Here is a 24372-nt window from a genome sequence, read left to right on the forward strand (position 1 = left end):
CCATTTTTCCCTCCTTGGTTTTTAGGTTTTTGATTTTTACAGCCCCAGGTGGTAAACATTTGTTAAAATCACTCTGATGCAGTGATTGAGTTTTTTTAAAAAAATGAGTGCACACACATTTCTTCTTAGGAAGTGTATCCCCTGAGCACTCAGTCTTGTCTCCTCCATCATTCCCCCCCAAACCAGTGAACAATGTGCCCCTCCTTGACAGAGTCCCCACCCCTCAGTTTTCCAGATTGTCCAGAGATTAAGGATTAGTGTCCCAGGCACCGATGTGAGGAAGCCAGTAGGAAAAAGAAATCAACCAGACACGAGGAAAACTATCATTGGAAATGGCCGAAGAACATTAGTAGCTCACAGAGTTATCAAAGGAGTCAAGAATGGCCACATGGGGCTGGATAGTGGGATTGAAGATTGTGTTCAAAGTTATAATCTCATTCCAACCATTGCATTTGTATAGCACCGTCAGAGCAAAATACATCAAGGTGCTTCACAAATGCTTAATGGGAGATTCTTGACTAATTGGGTAATTGGGGGGGGGGGGGGGGGGGGGGAGTAGATTAAATGTCATCAGAGATAGACTCAAAACTGGAGTTAAGGCCATAGTTAGATCTGCCATAATCTCGTTCAATGGTGCAGCAGGCTTGAGGGGCCGAATGGCCCATAATTCATATTTAGCTATGTCCATCGGGTAGCAAGTCATACAGCTTTGGCAGATGACTGAGAACCCAGTCAGAAAGAGAAGTCCCAAAGGGGCACATTTGGGAGAGGAAAGCAAGGTGGAGGGGTACGGGGAAGAAATTCCAGAGTTTGGGACCTACTGAAGGCACGCCATTGAGTTGCAGTGATTAACAACAACAAAAAACAAAATCAGAAAAGCTCACCAGGGCCAGGACTGGGACATGGGAAAGGAGAGGTCATGAGAGAAATCTTGAAATCAAGGGTGGGAATTTTAAAATCGAGGTGGTGCCAGAACACAACTGACTTAAGTCGAAAGAAAAAGAGAGCAGGAAATGGTACGTGCGGACAGAGTTAGAGACAACCTCAAATCAACGAGGTTGAGGAGAGGTCACCACAAGGGCAGTGACAAATACAGCAAGGGGTTTGGTGAAAGATAGGACATAAGACAGAAAGGCTGGAGTAGTCAGTCGCTCCATTTTCTGCTCCATCTGAATTCATTTAATCCCCGTGGCCTTTGATCTTCTGTAACACGAAGATGAGTTCAGAGATAGACAACAAGGAGTGCAATGAAGCAGATGGAAGAAGAAAAAGTAGAAACAGCAATACATTAGATTCCCTACAGTATGGAAACAGGCCCTTCGGCCCAACGAGTCCACACTGACCCTCCAAAGAGGAACCCACCCAGACCCATTCCCTTTATTGACCCCTGACTAACATACCTAACACTATGGACAATTTAGCATGGCCGAGTCATTTTTGGATTGTGGGAGGAAACCCACACAGACACGGGGAGGATGTGCAAACTTTACACAGACAGACAGTCACCAGAGGTGAGAATCGAACCCGGGTCCCTGGTGCTGTGAGGCAGCAGTGCCAACCACTGAGCCACCGTCCCTGACAATAATTTCATGACAACTGGCTGGAGAAGTTTCCCCCCCACCACTCCCATTTGCTGCCTCTGTTTTTCTCTTCCCCTGAGGCTGATGGTTTAGCGTCGTCCTTCCAGCTTGTTGCGTCAGGAATGTGGAAACACAGCCCCGGCACTCCCTGATGACAGCAATGCTGTCAGTTGCGAAATGTGCCAAGTGAAGTGACATTGTTAGAGTCAGTTCACACCCATCTCACCTTAGTCAGCCCTTGGTTGGGAAAGCTGACCCGACAATTGGGCCATTCAGCCCCTCAGACTTACTGCATCATTCAGTGCAATCATGGCTGACCAGGGTGGGGTTCAATCCACACTTGGCGAAATGCTGCCTTGATGTCAAGGGGCAATCACTCACCTCCTCCCTAGTATTCAGTGGAACATCCATATCATTTAGCTCAGGCCTAATCAGTGATAATTTAGCAATAGGCATAACTTCCTTGTCTTTGTATTCTAAGCCCTTATTTGTTAAGGCACTGGATCTCACAAGGTTTTTTTTCCAAATAAGTTCTTACCTTATCCCACCACCTTCAAAAGGTTGGCCTAGCTAATCAGTCATTAAATTACAAAAGACATTGATCCTTCAAGGGTAAACACAAACGTCAGCTTACTTTGGAAAGTTAGTCTCTTATCTGTTTAAAAAGAGTGACGATAAAAAGATCGACCCTTTCATTGTTCCTGCACAACTCAGAAAACTTTCATCTGAGGTGTATTTAGATCCCAATATGACAGTCTACTCCACAGGGGAATCAAACAAGGTTACTCGCACCACACCCTTTTCTCAAAAGCTTATTGTTACAAGAGGCTAAAGGTTAGTACTGCTTCTGGTAGCATTTATGATAGTCAGCTTCTCCCCACAGAGCAAAGTGCCAGCAGAGAACTCATTGACCATAAATGGCCTTTAAAACAGCACCACGCTTCAGCTAGAGAAGCAAACGGGGACCAGAACTCAATGCCAACTATCTTTCAAGACTCCCACTTTAAAAAGCCAAGCTGTTTCATAAATGCAACTTGAATCAATCTCTCAGTGGCTGCTGTTATTTTAACGTTCTGTGGAGTAACAGCATTCGAAAGGTATCTGGGAGAAACCACACACAAAGCAGCTCACCTACAAATATTAACCAACCTGCTTTGCCCAGATGTTTTTAATCAACCTGCTTTGGGTTGTTATGATACATCTCTGGAGTGGATAGTATTTGATCCCAGGTCTCCCAGTTCAGGGGTAGGGACACTACAACTTACATTACAACAGCGTTATGGTTTGGTCTATTCTCCCTCCCTAGAAAATGACTCAACTCCTTCTCATCGTCGTTACAATGAGCTTTTGTTTCCAATCTGCTCAAGTGTGATGTTCCTGGATCTGCACAGCAACCAAGGTCTGAAATTGGGGGAATCTGCTCTGCAGACTATCTCCATGCCAGTAAGTCATTTGCCCAGAGGGCAGGTGCAGTATAGTGGTGAGAGAAAAGGAGCCAGTCAAATTACTCGATATAAAAACGAAAATACTGCAGAGGTCAGAATCCAAAAATAAAAACAAAAATCACTGGAGAAACTTAGAAGGTCTGGCAACATTTGTGGGAGGTGAGGTGCTGGAAGACTGGAGGTTGGCAAACGTGGTGCCACTGTTTAAGAAGGGTGGTAAAGACAAGCCAGGGAACTATAGACCGGTGAGCCTGACCTCGGTGGTGGGCAAGTTGTTGGAGGGAATCCTGAGGGACAGGATGTACATGTATTTGGAAAGGCAAGGACTGATTCAGGATGGTCAACATGGCTTTGTGCATGGGAAATCATGTCTCACAAACTTGATTGGGTTTTTTGAAGAAGCAACAAAGAAGATTGATGAGGGCAGAGCAGTAGATGTGATCTATATGGACTTCAGTAAGGCGTTCGACAAGGTTCCCCATGGGAAAATGATTAGCAAGGTTAGATCTAATGGAATACAGGGAGAACTGGCTCAAAGGTAGAAGACAGAGGGTGGTGGTGGAGGGTTGTTTTTCAGACTGGAGGCCTGTGACCAGTGAAGTGCCACAGGGATCGGTGCTGGGCCCTCTACTTTTTGTCATTTACATAAATGATTTAAATGTGAGCATAAGAGGTACAGTTAGTAAGATTGCAGATGACACCAAAATTGGAGGTGTAGTGGCCAGCGAAGAGGGTTACCTCAGATTACAACAGGATCTGGACAAGATGGGCCAATGGGCTGAGAAGTGGCAGATGGAGTTTAATTCAGATAAATGCGAGGTGCGGCATTTTGGGAAAGCAAACCTTAGCAGGACTTATACACTTAATGGTAAGGTCCTAGGGAGTGTTGCTGAACAAAGACACCTTGGAGTGCAGGTTCATAGCTCCTTGAAAGTGGAGTCGCAGGTAGATAGGATAGTGAAGAAGGCATTTGGTATGCTTTCATTTATTGGCATTGAGTACAGGAGTCAGGAGGTCATGTTGCGGCTGTACAGGACATTGGTTAGGCCACTGTTAGAGTATGGCATCCAATTCTGGTCTCCTTCCTATCAGAAAGATGTTGTGAAACTTGAAAGGGTTCAGAAAAGATTTCCAAGGATGTTGCCAGGGTTGGAGGATCTGAGCTACAGGGAGAGGCTGAACAGGCTGGGGCTATTTTCCCTGGAGCGTCGGAGGCTGAGGGGTGACCTATAGAGGTTTACAAAATTATGAGGGGCATGGATAGGATAAATAGACAAAGTCCTTTCCCTGGGATCAGGGAGTCCAGAACTAGAGGGCATAGGTTTAGGGTGAGAGGGGAAAGATATAAAAGTGACCTAAGGGGCAACGTTTTCATGCAGAGGGTGGTACGTGTATGGAATGAGCTGCCAGAGGATGTGGTGGAGGCTGATACAATTGCAACATTTAAGAAGCATTTGGATGGGTCTTTGAATAGGAAGGGTTTGGAGGGATATGGGCCAGGTGCTGGCAAGTGGGACTAGATTGGGTTGGGATATCTGGTCAGCATGGACGGGTTGGACTGAAGGGTCTGTTTTCATGCTATACATCTCTATGACTCTATGAGAGAAAGCAGACTTAAAATTCTGAGCCCAGAACGACTTCTGATGATGATAGAGAGAAACAGAGTTAATATTTTGAATTCAACACAAGTGACTGTCGCTACATCATGAAGAGGAGTCACCCTGGACTCAATGTTCACTCTGTTCTCTCTCCACACAAGCTGCCAAACCTGCAGAGTTTCTCCATCACTTTGTTCTTAATTTCTGCCTAACGACACAGTCTGCTTGATCCCATTCTCCATGGATGTGCTCTGTGGTGTAGTGAGAGTAATCACAGAGCATGTGTAGCGATTGTCCCAAATTTCATAGAATCCTAGAATCCCTACAGTGTGGAAAAAGGCCCTTCAGCCCAACAAGTGCACACCGACCCTCCCAGACTAACCCACCCAAACCCATTCCCCAACCCTATTCCTCTACATTTACCCCCAGACTAATGCACCTAACCTACACATCCCTGAAAATCTATGGTCAATTTAGCATGGCCAATACACCTAAGCTGTACATCTTTGGATTGTGGGAGGAAACAGGAGCACCCGGAGGAAGACACAGGGAGCATGTGCAAACTCCACACAGACAGTTGCCCGAAGCCAGAACTTCAAGGGATAGCCAAAGCAGAGAAGAACCTCCTGAACAACTGGAGGACAAGGGGCCTTTCACCAAACGCTTTGAAAACCAAGGGCCTTCTTCCAACCAACTTCCACAGGCCAACATTTCCCCGCACCCCCAGCCACTCAAATGCAGCAGTGGAAAATATGGGCAATTTTCCAGAACTTGGGAGCTTTCTGTCCATGAAGACAGACATTAGCAACAGCATTTTTCACTACCCTCAACATGCCAGCTGAACTGACTGAGCGAGAGATTATTCCAGGACCAGGATCTCAAACCAGGTTATCGAGGCAGCTGTGACCCTACACTCCTTTAGGCCTCAGAGACCTGGGCAGCCTACAGCAAGCCCCTCGAAGCACTGTCGAGGATGTAGTGCTGGAAAAGCACAGCACACCAGGCAGCATCCGAGGAGCAGGAGAATCAACATTCTGGGCACAAGCCCTTCATCAGGAATTCTCCTTAAAGTCACGGTGCAGCAAACATCAGGGATGACTTCCGCAAGATTCCTCTGATCCAAGGACAAGAAAGGAATCCCATCAGCAACATCCGATCCCAATCCACTTTGCCCAACATCGAGGCATTAATCACTCACAACCAGCTCCGAGGGGCAGGACATGCTGTCCACGTACCTCATGCAACAATGTAAAATATCCCATTTCACTCAGAATTCCACTTGGAAGTGACTCCCAGAGGGATACTGGAAGTACTTCAGGGATTTCTGTCAGAAAGGGGTCAGACTACCTTCCCTGTGGTAAGTGACCAACATGGAGATGATCCATTTGGGAAAGTCTTGAATGCTTGGGAGACACCTGCTGGGAATATCCAAAAGGGAGGATGGGAGGTATGCAGGCCAGTGCCCTAACAACCTGTCCCTCAAAGCAATGCCTGCCCAGTATGGCAGAGTCTGCTAATCCATGTTGGACTTATCAACCATCCGAGGACCCAGGAGTGAAATCAGGGCATCCTTGATCCCCAGCAACTGCCCGAGGGGTGGGGGGGTGGAGGAGATGCCTTAGATAGGCCCCTTGTTCAGATAAACCAGGAGGCTTTGAACAAACAGCCCTGGGTTGAGCTGATTAAGGCCTGCGGCTGCCTCTCCTTTGTTCTGCCCATCAGCGAAAGAACTACACAGCCAGCCACAAGGAGATTAAGCTGAAGCCAACCTTTCAAATACAGCACAGACCACATCAGAGGAGAAAGCACAGAGACTTCTTACAGCCGATTTATCAGAAATCTAGGACTGATCGCTCTAGATTCACCTCCCAGTCATTCACCACCCAAATCCACCCGAAACAAGACCATAACCAAATGTACACCTCGATTTGATTTCACCTTTGGATGAACTCATTACAGTGAACTAAACCACACTCCATAAACACACAGGAATCAGTAAACCAGTTTCCTGAATTAAGTGTAATCTTCAAAACCTAGGAAGCCAGCTCCAAATCTCAAAGGAAAACTAAAGTACAAGGCATGGGGAGTGGGGGAGCTTCAATTAAATTCCGATCTGTAATTAGGGAGAGGAGGCTCTTTTGAGAAAAAAAATAGCTTGCATTTCCTGACGGACTCAGCCACATTTTAGACAGTACACATGTAGGTGCTTTAATCTGAAGTAGAGTCTCTCCTACAAACCTCACCCGAGTAAATCCCCAGTCACGTTAGGAAACAGGTAGGTCTGGTCCTGGGAAATAGGCCAGCTTCCTGCCTGTCGCTCGCTCTGCTGGTTCGAGATGAAGCAGGGAGCTCCTTCCCACCCAGCACAGCCACCTCCTGCCAGAGGGTTACACTGTTGCCCGCTGAGGGTTACACTGTTGCAGCCCAGGGTTACATTGTTGCCCGCTGAGGGTTACACTGTTGCAGCCCAAGGTTACACAGTTACCATCGCCTGGATCCCAATGCCCACAGTTCCCCCCCTCAATTGTATTCGCTCTCACTTGCTCACGGCACTGTCGCTCCTCGTCCACTTCTCTCTGCAGCCTCTCTGCTTTTTCTTCCGCCACATCTGCCTGGTCCTGTAAGCTTTTAATCTTCCTCCTGACTGCATCCACCGACATCGCACTGGCCATCCTAATCTCCTTTACTTTCCCTCTCCCGCTAGACCAACACCTTTCACTTCTCCTCCCACTTCTATTGAAAAAAGGTGGAGGGGAAAGATTTTTGTTTTGAAAAAAAAATCAAAAGGAACCGGGGGAAAAGATCCCTTTTTAAAAAAAATCTCCACTCTCCCGGTTTCAAATGCACTTAGCACCGGAAGTAGCCTAGTTTTTAACCCTCTCCTTCCCACCAGGAAGCTGGGGGGAGGGGGGAATGTTGGAATTTTTTTTAAAAAATGCAAGTCTTCAGTTCAAATTCTCAGCTTTCCGGGTGGTTGCATTTGTAAATCGATATTTTTGCTGCAGTATCTTTTTTCTTTAAAAAAATATTTGGTCGCAGACGCCACACCTCAAAAGTGACATTCTGATCGATTTCACATTCCAAGGTGTTTCACACCAGGAACGCGCCACCTACAGGATTAGAGGATTTGGAATTTGATCAAATTCAAACACCACAAGGGCACTTTAATAAACCCAGCTGAAGATCTTAAACGTGTGTTGACTGGAGAACAGGTCTCTAAAAACCTCCTGCAAGTGTAATGATGCATCACTAAGTGCTGAATTCAATATTTCATAAACGAACCCTGCACCACTCAAGTCATTTACTTAAAATTGAAAAGGCATGAAATTTCAGGCACAGGCCATTTCCGGGTTTTTTGGTATCAATCGAGTCCTCCTGAAGTACGGTTAAGGTCGAAATGTCGGCAGCGAAATCTCACAAAAACCAGTGTAACAATCACAAGGAAATCTGTTATTTTTCCATTCTTCAGCAGAGATGGATGTCCGCCTTATTTGTAAGAAATAATTTTATAATCTGAAACTCGCTAACTGCATTGGGGGCTACTTATACCAAATGGACTGTAGTGGTTTAAGAAGGCAGATTTGTGCCGCCTTCTCTAAGGCAACTAATGATAGTCAATAAGTATTGACCCAGTTAGCGATACTCATGTCTGATGAATCAATTTTTAAAAAAATCTCACTGGCCACTCGGGTGTTTCTTTTCTTCCTGGTGGTGGAAATTGAATAAAGATTCGTGCACCTTGTGTCTTTCACTGTCTCAAACCTGCACACACACAACATGGGTGCGGGGGAAAAATAAGCACTACCGCAGATCGGCGGTAGTGTGGGGGTAATGAAACAGAACAAAAAAAAATTAAGAATTCACCTCAGACCTGCAGTTTGGAGCCAAGGTAGACTGCTGCAGCAGCAGTAATCCCACAGGATTGGCTCTCCACTCTAATCTCCAGTACCTGCAGTCCTCACTTTCATATAGAATTAAGCGACTCAAGCTAAAATTCTGGAGATAGGTTTTAAATCCCACCGCACCAGCTGGTAGAATTTAAGTTCAATTAGTAAATCTGGGAAATAAAGCTAATCTTATTGGGGCTCAAATGTTACACTGGAAATGTCCCTACTCTAGCTGAGGAAGACTGGGTTCAAGGATTATCTGCTCCATTAATGTATAATAGTATAATAATGAACAGGTTGATTTTGAAGTATCCATAAAGCATTGTCTCTAGTAGTGGCCACATAATTATTAATTGTCACAAATCCCTTTCAGGGAGGATAGTTGCCACTTGTGGGTATATGAATAGGATGGATTTAGGGACATGGGCCAAGTGCTGGTAAATGGGACTAGATTAGGTCAGGATATCTGGTCGGCATAGGCAATTTAGACTGAAGGGTCTGTTTCCATGCTGTACATCTCCATGACTCTATGACTTGGTCTGGTTTACCACAGAACCATAACAATGTGGCTACTCTTAAACTGACTTTTCAGCTAGTCACTTCATAGGCAATTAGGATGGGCCACAAATGTTGACATTGCCAGCAAAACCCACATCCCAATAAAATCATGCTATGGAAATAGAGGTATGTCAGTGATTTACCATCACATCCTATGTATGGATATAATTTAATAAACTCTGCAATAAGGGCAGTTTAATGTAGACTGGGGGAGTCAATGCTTCCTGTCTCTACATTGTACTGTGCGACAGTTCATTTCATTTCTCAATAATGAACAGTTAGAGTCTGCAATGCACTGCCTTGAAGTGTTCAAATGAGACATTTAAGAGAGCATTGGAAGATTATTTAAGTAAAAACAATGCACAGGGTTAAGCGGAAAGGGCAGGAATTTGTTACTAAGCTAAAATGCTGAGGAAGTCAGTGCAGGCATGATGGGCCAAATGGCCTCCTTCTGCACTATAGCAATTCTGTGATTCATAAACTCAACAAAATTTAGCACAGACTAATGTTTGGTTGGTAATCTGGTTTAGATTGGCTACTGCACAAAATGCGCACAGTCCTGAGTGTAAGCTCACTCTCCAGTACAAAATCTAGACCAGCATTTTCATTGTGGCTCAGAGTGAGTACTACATTATTAGAAGTACTGTTTCTAATGGGACGTTAAACCCAGCTTGTTCTCGAATGGACATAAAAGATTCCATTGCCCCATTCGGAAGAACAGCTGTAGCATTCTCCTGGCCAATATCAATCCCTTAAACATCACAAAAACAGATTATCTGATCATTATTACATTCCTGGACATGGGGGCTTGTTGTGTGTAAATTGTCTGCCATAGTTCCCAATTGCAACAATGACAAAGTTTCAGAAGGGTCACTCAAAATGTAAACTCTGTTCTCTCTCTCTACAGATGCTGCCAGACATGCTGAGTTTCTCCAGCTATTCCTGATTTTTCTCCCAGTGTTTCAGAAGTGCTTCTCAAATAGAAGGCCCTGTGATTGTGAACAGTGATTTGGGAAACTGATTCTTTCTTTCAGAGTACGAGAATTACTTTTCACGGGGTCTGTGCCCACATCGTGCTGAGAGTTGGCATTGAGTGCCCACCATGTCAGGTATCCTTCATCCACAGCACCTTGACAAGCACAAACATTCACAAAAATCTGCATAAATGTACTGTACAGTGTTGAGGTACAATGAGAGTCAGCGTTCCCAGCCCTGTTATAGGAAGGATATTATTAAGTGGGTTTAGAAGAGATTTGCCAGGATGTTGCTGGGTATGGAAGGTTTGAGATACAAAGGAAGGGGCTTTTTCACTGGAATGTAGGAGGTTGAGGGGTGACCTTATAGAGATTTTTACAATCATGAGGGGTATAGATCGGGTTAATGATAGGAGAATTCCAAGAGTACATTTTTAAGGTGAGTGGAGAGTGATTTAAAAAAGACACAAGGGGCATTTTTTTTAACAGAGGGTGGTTCACAAATGGAATGAACTTCCTGAGGAAGTAGTGGATGCAGGTAAAGTTACAACATTGAAAAGATATTTGGATAAGTCCATGAAAAAGAAGGGTTTGGAGGAATATGGGCCAGGAGCAGGTAGGTAAGACTAGCTTAGTTTTGGGATCAAGTTCGGCATGGACTGGTTGGACTGAAGGGTCTGTTTCTGTGCTGTATGACCCTATGGTAAGAGGGAATGGGTTTGGTTGGGTATGGGGTGGTTTCGGGCTGGGTTAGGGAGAGGGAGGAGGGTAGGTGGTGTGAGGAGTTGTGGTGAGGGTGGAATCAGCCAGGACTGTCACTCCTGGTTATGTTCATGTTCACTCATCTCACTTACAGCTTTCTGTGATACTGGTTATGGTTAACACTGGAATAGGGTGCACTGGTTTCTGACCAGAGCTTGGTAACAGCTGGTATGAGCTGCCCAAGAAAGGCTGACCCACTGCATCAGAGCCCTGATGCTCAGTTATTTTTCCACAGCCACAGGAGGAGGGAATAATCAAAGGACAATGACTCTCTCTCTGTTTTGGGGCCCCTGGGATCAGACTGTGCTGTTCAGTCCAACAACCCTTGGGATCAGATCAGACTATGCTGTCTCTGCCCAGGGGCTCATGGGATCAAACTGAACTCTCTGTGTTGTAATCCCTGAGATCAAACTATGTGGTATCATGCCTAAGCACCATGGATCAGATTGTACTCATTCAGTGTACTGGCCATGCGATCAGACTGTGCTCACTTGGTCTAATAATTTCTGAGGTAAGGTTGGATTCTGCACTCTCTGTATGGTAGCCTCTAACATTAGACTGAGCTTTATCCGTCCTATAGCTTTGGGGTGTACATTGTGCTTTTTCTCCCTCTCTCTCTGTCTTACAGCTCTTGGAAATACACCATGTTCTCTCTCTCTCTCTCTCTGAATATATCCCCTGGAAATATACCTTTCTCTCTCTCTCTCTCTCTGTCCTATAGCCCCTGGGAATCCACCACACTCTCACTCTCTCTCTGTCCTATAGCCCCTGTAAATACACTGAGCTCTCTCTCTCTCTCTGTCCTATAGCCCCTGTGGGAATACACCATGCGTTCTCTCTCTCTCTCTTTCTCTGAATATATCCCCAGGAATACACCTTTCTTTCTCTCTCTCTTTCTCTCTCTCTCTCTCTGTCCTATAGCCCCTGGGAATACACCAAGCTCCCTTTCTCTCTCTCTCTCTCTCTCTCTCTCTCTCTCTCTCTCCCCCCTATAGCCCCTGGGAATACACCATGCTCTCTCTCTCTCTCTCTCTTATAGCCCCTAGGAATACACCATGTTTTTTTTCTCTCTCTCTCTCCTATAGCCCTTGGGAATACACCATGCTCTCTCTCTCTCTCTCTGTGCTGTAGCCCCTGGGATCAGATTGTGCTCTGTCTGTCCAGGAGCAACTGAGATCAGACTGTTTTCTCCCCTAGGAGTCCCTGCTCCCTGACAATCAGAATTCCACGGCTAACACTGAATGCTGAGCTAATCCAACCCATTAAACTGATTCCACTAACTTCCGTACGACTCAGTGAGTCACTACCATACAACACAGGGAGGCCTGGGGTCAGTAAGTGGCCTGGGTGTAAGGCAATATTCTCAGTCCAGCTGGATCTCGAAGGGAGAGGTCAGCCACTGTTCGAAGTCCCAATTGGTACCTATGAACGTCTTCACCTGTCCTGGATCAGTGCACATTGGCACACTCTTGCTCAGGATTAGAGGGGTCTTGGCTACCAGGTGCAAGGTGTTCTTGCCCATCGCTACCCACTGTCAGGATTCAAACATGAGAAATTAGACTGTAGGTTTGAGCCCACTAACCCAGCGGGGAGTTAAATCTAACACTAGAGAAGTCAGCATCATCAGTGAAAGTACAGCAAGGAAAAACATCATTCTTTTCACCTCTTAGTTTGATAACTGTATCGTTGAATAACTGTCATAATCCAGAAGCTGTTAGCTGTCTTTCGTAGATATTCACCAAAAAAAAACAACTTATTTGAGGGAATCTTCCCCCTAGCTCAGTCTCAGGGCTTCAACACATTGGACAGTAGGGGGTCATAGAACTCCCTTTCTTTTTTTGAATGATAGCAATTTGAAAATATGATTGGGGGAATGTTCCAGAAGTAACAATCACACAGAGCTGGAAAAGATCCTGTAAACTCTTAACAAACAAAAAAAAACGGAGGATTGATTTGAAATAGACCGGACTGGGGAGGCAGCCGGTCCTGGAGGTGGGTAAAGTAACCGGAGTCTGGGATGTATGTTATGGGGCATAATAATAAAGTGTAAATAGCTCAGAACTGGGAGCGGGATTTACACGTGGCGCTTGTTAATACAGCTCCCAGGGGTGATGGAACTTGGCAATGTTAATGCTGTGGTTATCTGAAGCAGCCGGGGTTATTGGCTCTCCAAAATGCCAGGGATATAAATGCTATTCGGAATACTCTGCATACTTTTCCTTTTAAGGAATATCCTTTACGAACGCATTACAAATAGATTGGGGCGGGAGGGAGCGAGTGGATTTGGGTTCCTGTCAATTGGATCCGCTGGTTGGGGGGGCGCTTCAAGAGAGTCTTTAATGGGAGCGTTTGATGGGATCTCTCAGTCAGATTTTTTGCTCCTGATCGTTTGCACGGAGATTGAGTTACGAGTGGATTTCCCTTTTTGTTAAACAGTCTTGTTTGACAAGGGGACAAATACGTGCCTCTCCCCCAGGGACAGCTCCCTTAAGCTAGTGCATATCCATGCCATATAAAGCACTGAGCTATAAATAAACCCAGAGACCTACTCAGGACATACACACCACCTAATCCTGACTTAAACCTACAAGGGATATTATTAATGTCGTCTTGGCATCCAGCTGTCTGCCGAAGCATTTGGGGAGAGGAATTGAGTGAAACAGAATATCAATGGATCACAAGAATTAGTGACGGATGGGGGTGCTTTTGAGGCTTGTCATGCAAGATGAGGAAGATAGGAAATAAAGAGAGGGGGAAAATAAAGTGTATTTTCCACAGATTGAAAAGCTGTGTGTGATACTCACATCTGTGGCTTTCTTTTCAGCCAGTTCCAACTTCTCCTGTGCATCTTTCAGAGCTTCGGAATATTTGTCAAGTTCATCCTCAGTCCCCTTCAGTTTCTTCTGTAAGGCCACCAGCTCATCCTCCAGCTGCAGTTTGCGCGGTGTTTTTGTTGGTTTTTTTTTGTTGTTTTTGTGTGTGGTAGCAGCAGCAGCGAGATGACAGACAGCACAGGGACACAAAGAGACAGAGGCGACGTAGTCGGTGGAAAGTGGAGCCATGCGTGTGTGTGTGTGAGAGAGAGAGACACACAGAAACAGAGAGAGAGAGAGAGAGAGGAGAGAGAAAAAAAAAGCAGAAAGAGGTTACAAGAGTCGTTCATTCACCTCGCACCAATACCTTAGTGGCATTCTCCTCCGCCAGCAGCTGCCGCTCTTCCGCCTTGTTGAAATCTTCTACAAACTTATCCCTCTCATCCTCCACGGTTCGCAATTTCTTCTCTAGTTGTAAAGCATCATCCTCAAACTACACAGACAATTCATCAGAGAGCCATCAAACAAAGCCGTGGTCCAAATTAGCCCCATCCTCCCCACAACAAATTAACATTGATGCAAATCTGGATAGAATCGGGCAAGAGCATGCTTTTTCTATAAATCCGTAAGTTTTAAAATAAAAGACTCGCATTTTAATCATCTGCGCGTTAAGTTTGCACATTTTACGGTCTACAAAGCGGCATTTTAACTATCTACACATTAATTTAGCACATTTTACAGTCTACAATGCTGCATTTTAACTACACGTTAACTTAGCGCATTTTACAGTCTACAATGCTGCATTTTAACCATTAACTTTTGCACATTTCAATCTACAGTTTATCTGCGGGTTAACTTGCACATTTTACAAGTCGATATTGCTGCAGGTTAACCATCGACGCGCTTTTCCTTTTGCATACTTTACAGCCTATCTAATCCCTTGTTTATAAACATCTGGGGATTGGGCTCCAGATACTGGAGTTGCCCCCTTTAGGGTACGTTTTCAGTTCCACACTGTGAGGTCAGGGCTGGGATTTGAACCCTCCGCGCAGTCGCGAACCTGCTTGCTCCTGTCCTCCGCTGCCTTCTTGTCCGCTTCGGCTTGTTCAGCTCGGTCCAAGGCATTCTCCTTGTCCAGCTTTAACATCTGCATCTTTTTCTTAATGGCGTCCATGGCTGGTGGTGGTGGTGAGCTTTGTTAAGAAAGGAACTAAAATATACTTGTAAATAATATTGGGAGAAAGAGGGAGAGGGTGTGCAGGAAGCCTGGAGGGAGAGAGAGAGAGAGACGGAGCTGATTCAGGAGCTGTGCTGAACTGCACAGGATCCTACCCCCAGCCTCAGAAATATGTCCTTCTCAGGGGCAGATTGAATTCCTTAAGACATTTAATACTTTTTTGGAAGCGGTCAAAGCTTGCCCCTATCCTATGGCCAATCTTCTTCCTGCATCAGCCCGTTGATTCGTTGCTGGGGGACATTTGACTGGTACCATCACCGTATATGGGGAGTTGCTGTAGACACCCTCTTCCCGTCAGCACTATTTCCAGTCCTCCCGCCTTAAAAAACACCAGCTTTCCGAAGTCGGCCGCTCCGTTCCAGAGTCGCCACATCAGCTGGACCTGACTCCTCAGTGTTGTGGGGTTGGGTGGGGGGGGGAGGGGGAGGGGGGAATCCTGACCGACCAACTCTCCGGTTCGCGATCACCCCGACCCCATTCTCCACTAACAACCCCCGACCTCAAACTCACTAAATCTCCCCCCCGCCCCACACCCCAGTCTTGTTACTCCTCCCCTCACTTTAGACACCAATGTATCTTAACCCCCTCCATCCAAGACCCCAACCTCACTAGTCCCCCCCACACACCAATCTCACTGACCACCCTTCCACCCACACCCCAATCACATCAAGCCCCTCACTTTAGATCCCATTGCCTCCAAACCGCCCACCGAAATCCCAAACTCGTTGCCCCCCTCCCTCTGAGACCCCAATCTCACTGACCATCCTTCCGCCAACTGCCCAATCTCATCAAGCTCTTCACTTTAGATCCCAGTGCCGCCAAACCACCCCCCCATCCCAATCTCACTAGTCCCCTCCCTCCAATCTCACTGACCATTCCACCACCCAATGTCACTGGCACCCTTCCTATTAGATGCCAATTGTGTTAACCTCTCCCTCCAAATCTGTAATCTTTAAAAAATCCCTAATCTAACTCCTCCCCCTCAGAGCCCAATTTCACTAATTCCCTTTGAAACACCCCCCATTATACCCCAATCCCACTAACCCACTCCCTCCAACATCCAAACTCACTAACCCCCAGCTTTTAGTTCCCAATCTCAGTAACCCCCTCACTTGGAAACTCAATTCCTGTAACGAACCCCCTTCCACAACCTCTTCATTCCCTCCCAGACCCCAATCTCATTACCTACCACCTTCTCCTTGTTAAGTCCTAGTGCTTCTTTAAGTATTCACTCATCTACAGACAACCTGGCCACTACCCTAAGGATATAGACTGAACCCGCTGGCGTAAGGGTACAGGCTGATTACCCTACATCCTTAGGGTACAGAGTGTACCCACTCTATCCTGAGGCTTATTAGATTACAGCCCGCTACCCCAGAGTACAACTCTCACTGGTCAGCCTGGAATACAGTCTAGACTCTCTCTGCCTGGGGAAGGAGCTGTGTGGGTACAAACAAGACCGTCTGTGCTCTGGATGGGGGTAGGGAGGGAGGTTAAAACTGAACTGTTTGTGCTCTAGGGAAGAGGTCCGAATTCTCTCTGCCCCAGTTAGGGGGAGGTGATTGGGGATGTTTGTACTGGGAAGGTAAAAACTGAAACCTCTGTGTCCCAGGGAAGTACAGCTTGGACTCTCTTGTGCCCCGGTATGGGGTGAGATATAGCCTGACATGTCCATGCTGCAGGGACAGAGAGATGGGGCAGGGGTGGTGTACAGACTGAACTCCCTGTGCCCGAGGCTATGCTGTGAACGCTGGGTGCCAATAGGTCCAAGTAAACCCTTTGTGCCCTGTTAATGCAGCATTTGCTTGTAGTGAAGTGGGTTTCTGAGGTTCTAATTGATTAGCTGATTGACTGGGCAGATATAAATGGGGAGTAGATGGTCTTGTGGCATGACGTTTGTGTTTCCATTTCTGGGCAAGAAGGACCAGGTTTAAGTCCCCCTGCTCACAGTGTGCTGGCCATGGACATGTGTCACAACACACCCCAACAGGCTGATCAAAGGATTTTGTTTTATAAAGGGGTAACATGGGGGAGCTGGTGTGTGGAAGCAGCTGTAAGACTGAGTAGTTAATAAACTCTATCCATTAGGAAAAATAGAGTCATAGAGTCATACAGCACAGAAACAGACCCTTCAGCCCAACTCGTCCATGCTGATCAGGTTTCCTAATCTGAACCAGTCCCATTTGCCTGCATTTGACCCATTACCCTCTCAATCGTTCCTCCCCCTGTACCCTGTCCAAATAACTTTTAAATGTTGAAATTGTGCTCATCTCTACTACTTCCTCTGGCAGTTCATTCAATATATGCACCACCGCCTGTGTGAAAATGTTGCCCCACAGGACCCTTTAAGATCTTGCCCTGTCACCTTAAAACGAAGTCAGAAGTCACACAACACCAGATTATAATCCAATAGGTCTTTTGTCAGGTGAACTGGATAAAGGGAGCAGCTCTCCGGAAGCTTGTGATTTCAAATCAACCTGTTGGGACTATAACCTGGTGTCGTGTGACTTCTGACTTTGTCCACCCCAGTCCAACACTGGCACTTGCACATCTTAAAACTATGCCTTTAGGTTCTGAATTCCCCTATCCTCGGGAAAAGACCTTTGTGCTCTTCATCCTATCTATGCTCCTCATGATTTTATAGACCTTTATAAGGTCACCCCTCAGCCTCCCACACTCCAGGGAAGAAAATCCCAGCCTATCCAGCCTCATCTTCTGGCTCACCACCTGGCCTGGTTGGGAATTGATGCGTCCAAGGATTGGACCCTCTGTACCCCATCATTGAATATAGTGAAATAGTCATCAATGTTTTTGAAAATTCACTGTATCCATTGTATGGCTTATGGACACAAAAGTGTGTAACATATATATCACAGAGGCCAATGGACTGTAATCATTGTATCAATGTTGTTGGCAGTCCTAAGACTACATGTTCCTATCTGTGCGTAATGCATTTCTCAAGTGCTTTAAAGCTGTCTTGACTTTCCCTGTGAGCTAGTCCTGACATAGGACTACATCGACATATCAAGTTATATTAACTGAGGCAATCTCCATGGATTACAAACAAGTTTCCATCTTGTACAGAGGGAATGGATACAGGATCCTGCTTGGTAGATACTTGGTCCATGTATGAGACTCTCAAGGGTGCAATAATTTGAACAGGAGCTTTTCGAGTCAGTTCCTTGCAATGGCTGCTCCTGGTTATGAGGCTGTCTCTGAGCCACTCGACAGATATATAAAGCAAAAGTTGAGAACGAGCAGTCAGCAGAACTACTTAGAGCCTCTGATCAAGTTGCTTGGCAGACGTGATTAGTAATCAACCCAATTTGTTTGTACGCCAGAGAGTTTGAGAAGTACTTAAATAAATAATAGGGAGTCACCTTGCCAAAGTCCTATGGTATGGGGTTAAAAGGACACTAGCCCTGGCTCTTTCTAAACTTGCCATCACAATGTAGCTTTCACTGAAACGCCTCCCTCTTATCTTAGAATGCTGTCATGAAGCCTTGTCTTGTTCTGGAAAATCTGAGTCATCCTGAAAAAAAAGGACTTATCAAAATAAACCTAACCCAGTCAGGACATCTTTTGCAGCCTGGCATTGCTATTAGATCATTTAAGTTGACTGAGGCAGCGGAGACACAGTATTCAAAATGTGCCATTTGAACTGAAGTATTGTTTGGAGAACTGAAACCGATTCCTGTGTCTCAGTCAATAGCAATACATTTCAACTGAGCTCTGACTGAGAGTCATAGAGATGTACAGCACGGAAGCAGACCCTTCGGTCCAACTCATCCATGCCGACCAGATATCCCAACCCAATCTAGTCCCACCTGCTAGCACCTGGCCCATATCCCTCCAAACCCTTCCTATTCATATAACCATCCAGATGCCTTTTTAATGTTGTAATTGTACCAGCCTCCACCACTTCCTCTGGCAGCTCATTCCATACACGCACCACCCTCTGTGTGAAAAAGTAGCCTCTTAGGTCTCTTTTATATCTTTCCCCTCCCTCACCCTAAACCTATGCCTCTAGTTCTGGACTCCCCCACCCCAGGGAAAAGACTTTGTTTATTTATCCTATCCATGCCCCTCATGATTTTGTAAGCTTTTCTTTCTCCAGAGTTCCAAAACAATGCAACAGTGTACAAAACGTTAATTGCTGCTCCTGGAATTCGAGGAAACCACTTCCAACACCTAAAATACCTCAAAAAAAAGGAGCAGCTGTTACAGCCAGTTTTTCACATCCTCCATCTTGGATTATGTAGTTCATTGAAGAGTGCAGGAGGTCATTGCCAGGGGCTGCACGAGCCGTACCTCAAAATGAAGTGTCAGCTTCCTGATGAAGGGCTTTTGCCTGAAATGTCGATTTCAAAGCTACTTGGATGCTGCCTGAACTGCTGTGCTCTTCCAGCACCACTAATCCAGAATCCGGTTTCCAGCATCTGCAGTCATTGTTTTTACCACCTTGGGTGAAGCTACAGGTCAGGACTACACGCATGCCAAGCTGAGGAAGCAGTATGTGATGGATGGAACTATGCAATGCACAACCAAGAGGTCAGATCTGCGGTCCTGATCCAGTCTGCCGACTCCACCCATCCCTGTGATCAAACCTGTTCCAGTCCTTCCAATCTCTCTTCCGCTGTGACCACTTTCACTCTGAAGAGCATCATTGAAGTGCGTGAGGGAGAGAGGCAGATATTGATTGGAGGAACAGGCTCTCAATGAGTCTTCTCTCCAGGGCATGGGATTTACTTGGCTCTGATTGGGTGCAGGGAAGCTGTCTCTGAGGATGGGCTCCCTGAAGGCAGGGGTTCTATTTGGTAGGAAGAATGAGGAGAGACATTATGAATTAAATGTACATTATAATGTGGGTGCAGGAGCACATTTTGCCAGGTTATATGCAGCCGAATCATTGAATACAGGATCATGTGCTTCACCAGTCGAACCACAATGTATATAAAATGTTTAGTAAACACTGCCTCAGCTTGAGCATTATGTGTTAGGATATTGTTAGCAGCTTTGAGGAGGTAGGGGCAGACGAGAGTTGACCACTAGACTAATCAATAATATCCTCGAGAGAAGAAAATCTTCATGTCCGACCTACATGGGGCTCCAGATCTGCAACAATATGGCTGACCCTATTAACATTTATTAACCATTCACTCGCTATATGCAGGTACATGTGGTCAGTTAGCTCAGTTGGCCGAATGGCTAGTTTACAATTGCAGAGTGATGCCAACGGGGTGGTTTCAATTCCCACATCAGCTGAGGTTATCACAAAGGATTCTCCTTCTCAACGTCTCCCCTTGCCTGAGGCACAGTGACCCACAGGTTAAGCCACCGCCAGTCATCTCTCTTTAATGGGAGGGCAGCCCTGTGTTCCTCTAGGGATATGGTGACTCTACCTTTATTAACAGAAGCTTGATAGAATAGGACTTTGCTCGCACCTTCAGCCATCAGGTCTCAGGCCAATGTGAGCTCAGTAGCTGTAGTTAAAGTAGTGGTACAGTTAACTCTTTACATGGTGGCCAACTCTGTTCGTTACACTTTCGAAAAGGCATTGGAGAGGCTGCAGAGAAAAAAGAAATGCAATAATCGTTTCAAGGATTCGGAATTCAGTTACCAGGGGAGGTTGGAGAAGTTAGGGTTGTTCTTCTTGAAGAAAAGGGGGTTGAGAGAAGATTTGCTCGAGGTGTTCAAAACCATGAGGTGCCTGGATAGAGTAGATAGGGATTAATTGTTCCTGCTGTTGGAAAACTCAAGTAGGAATCACTGATTTAAAGAAATTGGCAAAGAAACAAAAGATAATGGAGGGAGTGTGGAAAATCATGCATCGTCAAGTGGCCGTCACGAATTGCCCTTGGCTCGCTTGGCTATTTCTATGGATCTGGAGTCCGATGTAGGTCGGACATTACTGAGCACGATAGGTTTTTCCAACAATCAATGAAGTTTCACAACCACTATTAGGGGTTTAGATAGGGTTGACAGTGAGAACCTTTTTCCGCGTATGGAGTCAGCTGTTACTAGGGGACACAGCTTTAAATTAAGGGGTGGTAGGTATAGGACAGATGTTAGGGGTAGATTTTTTACTCAGTGGGTTGTGAGTTCATGGAATGCCCTGCCAGTAGCAGTGGTGGACTCTCCCTCTTTATGGTCATTTAAGCGGGCATTGGACAAGCATATGGAGGTTATTGGGCTAGTGTAGGTTAGGTAGGCTTTGGTCGGCGCAACATCGAGGGCTGAAGGGCCTGTACTGCGCTGTATTTTTCTATGTTCTATGTTCTATGTCAACTGCTGTCGTGGAATTTGAACCATTTGAAATCAGAACCCCAGGGCCTACAGAATAACTCAACCTGTGACATTAGCACTGTGCCGCTTCTAACTAAATAGTCTGAAACTGTGGTGGAGGGGAATTCAGCCATGGGTTATGAAGGGGAAGTTGTTGTATCACCATAGTCTAACCACACCATAGGGCTGCTCTCCCATTCGAGAGATGGAAGCAACTGGTGGCAATTTAACCTGAGGGCCACCAGACCTCATGCAAGGGAAGAGGTTGAGGAGGAGAGTACTTCATGGTAACCTCAAACCAGTGATGGGAATTGAAGCCACACTGTTGGTATCATACTGCTCTATAAACCAACAATCCAGCCAACTGAGCTAAACTGATTCCCTGAAAGGGAAGTAGATAATTATCTGAAGATGAAAAAATTTGCAGGGCTTCAGGGAAACGGATGAGGCATGGGAATATTGAAGTTACTCTTGCAGACAGCTCGCAGGGCAGTGAAAGGCTGAATGGTCTCTTTCAGTACTGTGGTCATTTCATTCTATGATCCTATAATTATGCACTTTTTCATTGATGTCTTCAAAGGTCTATGAAATTGATACTCCCCAAGTGTTAATTGCTGTTCCCAACATCAGAACCTCATTGTATCGGGAATCACTGTGTGGTCCAATTGGACAGCCAGCCCTCTGGAATCTGCTCCATTGGAGTATTAAACTAAAGCTGGAAATCTCCTCACATCTAATCGCTATTGGACTGCAATAGAAGCTGACTTGTTGCCAATTCTCACACACACACACACACGATAGTGACCTCTCTTAATATCAGGCCTTTATAATGAATTAATTTGTGTTTCTAAGAACACGGACTGTTCATATGTTATGTGTAGTTCACTGTCACAAATTCTCAAAGGTGTTTTTCTGACAAGGTGACTCAGTTTATCCACATTTCAAGCCACTGAGCACACTGCCACACAACTGAGTACATTATAAATGCCCCAGAAGAAAAAACACATTTTAAAAATAAATAAAAACACGGATGTGGACTTTACCTCCACACGGAGTTGAGGTGAATGGATACAGTTAAAGGCAAACCAAAGAAAGCACGATGGAGGAGGAAAGAATAGCAGGCTGTTTTAATAAGAATCAGATGAAGTAGAGTTGCAAAGTGTGGCCCTGGAAAAGCACAGCAGATCAGGCAGCATCTGAGGAGCAGGAGAGTCAATGCTTCAGGCATAAGCTCTTCATCAGGAATGTTGGGGGGGGGGGGGGGGGGGGGTAAGGGGGCTGAGAGATAAATAGGGGAGTGGGGGTGGGGGGTGAGGTAGCTGGGAAAGTGATTGCTAAATGCAGATGGGAGGTGATTCTGATAGGTCGGAGGGGAGGGTGGAGTGGATAAGCGGGAAGGAAGATGGACTGTTCGGACAGTTCAAGAGGGCAGTGCCGGGTTGGAAGGTTGGATCTGGGATGAGGGGGAGGGTGGAGGGAGATGAGGAAACGGGTGAAGTCGACATTGATGCCGTGTGGTTGGAGAGGTTCTTCCTCCAGGCGTCGGGTGGCTTGGATTTGGCAATGGTGGAGGCTCAGGACTTGCATATCCTTGGCAGAGCGGGAGGGGGATTTGAAGTGGGAAGAACAGGAGAAGGCTAGCATTAATATACGACACATTGGGCTGAATGGCAGCTCCTGGGCTGTAACCAGACAGTTTTGTTTTAGCTGAGCGAGAGTTGTGATAAGGTTTTGGAAGGGATTCTTGCTGTGAGGCCGTGCGAGACCTCTTACCATTTCTTACCAAACTTGTCTCATTAACTACCTACCCAGCCCCTACTTTGTCATTCGATTAGAACCCCATCTTTCCACGTCCCAGTTCTCGGAACAACTGCATGGACGTCCTCTGAAAGACCAGCTTCCCTGCACCTATGCCAACTTTACCGAAATAATAGTGCCACTCACTTTCATCCCCGGTTAATACCTGTCTCTGTCTCATCCTGGGGGGGGGGGGGAACAGCCCCCAGCCGAAAGAGTCGAGATGATAGACATTCAACTCTCACCAGTTCAGAGAAGAAGATTTCCTGACCACCTCAAAGGATGACTGATGGAGTCCAAGCCCCTGGACTGGTAATGGAGGCTGCGTTTGACTTACAGTGCCAGGATCCCCCTGAGTGAAGGCTGTGTCCCTCCATTTGATGACTCCTCTCCTGGTAACCAGGACAAGCTTCCTGATGTTGACGCTGCCCTAAAGGGCGCGGCAAGCCAGCAGCACCAAGAGCCCGGTATCTCTGGCTGAGGGGGCGAAGCACAGGAAGGTGATGCAAGGCTGTGAGCATCCAAGGATGCTCAGAGTGAGTGAGGGCTGCGAGAGAGAGTGAAGAGCCTGGAGAGACAGCCTGGCGCAGTCCCTGGGCTGGGGGCTGTGTGTCCCTGAGCACTCAGTGCCCTCGCTGCAGCATTACAATGAGAGTTTCCAGTATCGTCTGAGGTGTAGCATTGAAGAGCAAAAATGTCCTGTGCATGGATCAGAGACATGTCATTGGGATAGGGGGGGCTTTAGAGTCTGGCACATGTCAGATGCCAATGTTTATACCTTTAGATTGGTAAGGGAGACCAATCAGTCCCTCTTTATTTAGCCAGTACAGTCCCACACTCAGTCACTTACTTGCACCGTCACCCCACCTCCATCCACCTATTGCACACAGCATCAATGTGGACTTCACCAGTTTCCTCATTTCCCCTCTCCCCATCTTACCCCAGTTCCGATCTTCCAGCTCAGCACTGCCCTCATGACCTGTCCCACCTTTCCATCTTCCTTCCCACTTGTCCGCTCCACCCTCCTCTCTGACCTATCACCTTTACCCCCACCTCCATCCACCTATTGCACTCTCAGCTACCTTCCCCCCCCACCATCCCCATCCCCCTCCCATGTATCTCTCCACCCCCGGGTCTCCATCCTCATTCCTGATGAGTGGCTTTTGCCCGAAACATTGACTTTCCTGATCCTCGGATGCTGCCTGACCTGCTGTGCTTTTCCAGCACCACTCTAATAGTGACTGTAATCTCCAGCATCTGCAGTACCCACTTCTGCCCAATTACTTCACATGGTCTCCAATGGTTTCTGTGTCCGTGCTACCAATTGGATCTACCTGGGACAAAAAGTGTGGTGCTGGAAAAGCACAGTCGGTCAGGCAGCATCTGAGGAGCAGGAAAATCGACATTTGAAGCAGAAGCTGTGATGTCAGTCCTTT

General features: G+C 46.3%; 1 protein-coding gene across 21 annotated transcripts in view; it reads right to left on the reverse strand.

The window, feature by feature from the left end:
• Positions 1–14999, reverse strand: part of tpm1 (tropomyosin 1 (alpha)) — a 42030-nt gene extending 27031 nt beyond the window's left edge. For 2 of the 21 annotated variants that reach the window (XM_072553111.1, XM_072553117.1), the window contains exons 1-2: positions 14678–14995; positions 13985–14110 (exon numbers count right to left, since the gene is read on the reverse strand). In XM_072553111.1, coding sequence (XP_072409212.1) covers positions 13985–14110; positions 14678–14791 — 240 coding nt within the window. In that variant the 5' untranslated portion in view covers positions 14792–14995. Of the gene's footprint in view, positions 1–7163; positions 7463–13608; positions 13735–13984; positions 14111–14677 lie in introns of those variants that run through there. The other 19 variants (XM_072553112.1, XM_072553118.1, XM_072553109.1 and 16 more) reach the window with 16 other exon arrangements.
• Between the last annotated feature and the right edge of the window lie 9373 nt (positions 15000–24372).

Source organism: Chiloscyllium punctatum, chromosome 33 (assembly GCF_047496795.1).
Source record: "Chiloscyllium punctatum isolate Juve2018m chromosome 33, sChiPun1.3, whole genome shotgun sequence".
NCBI classification, from domain to species: Eukaryota; Metazoa; Chordata; class Chondrichthyes; order Orectolobiformes; family Hemiscylliidae; genus Chiloscyllium; species Chiloscyllium punctatum.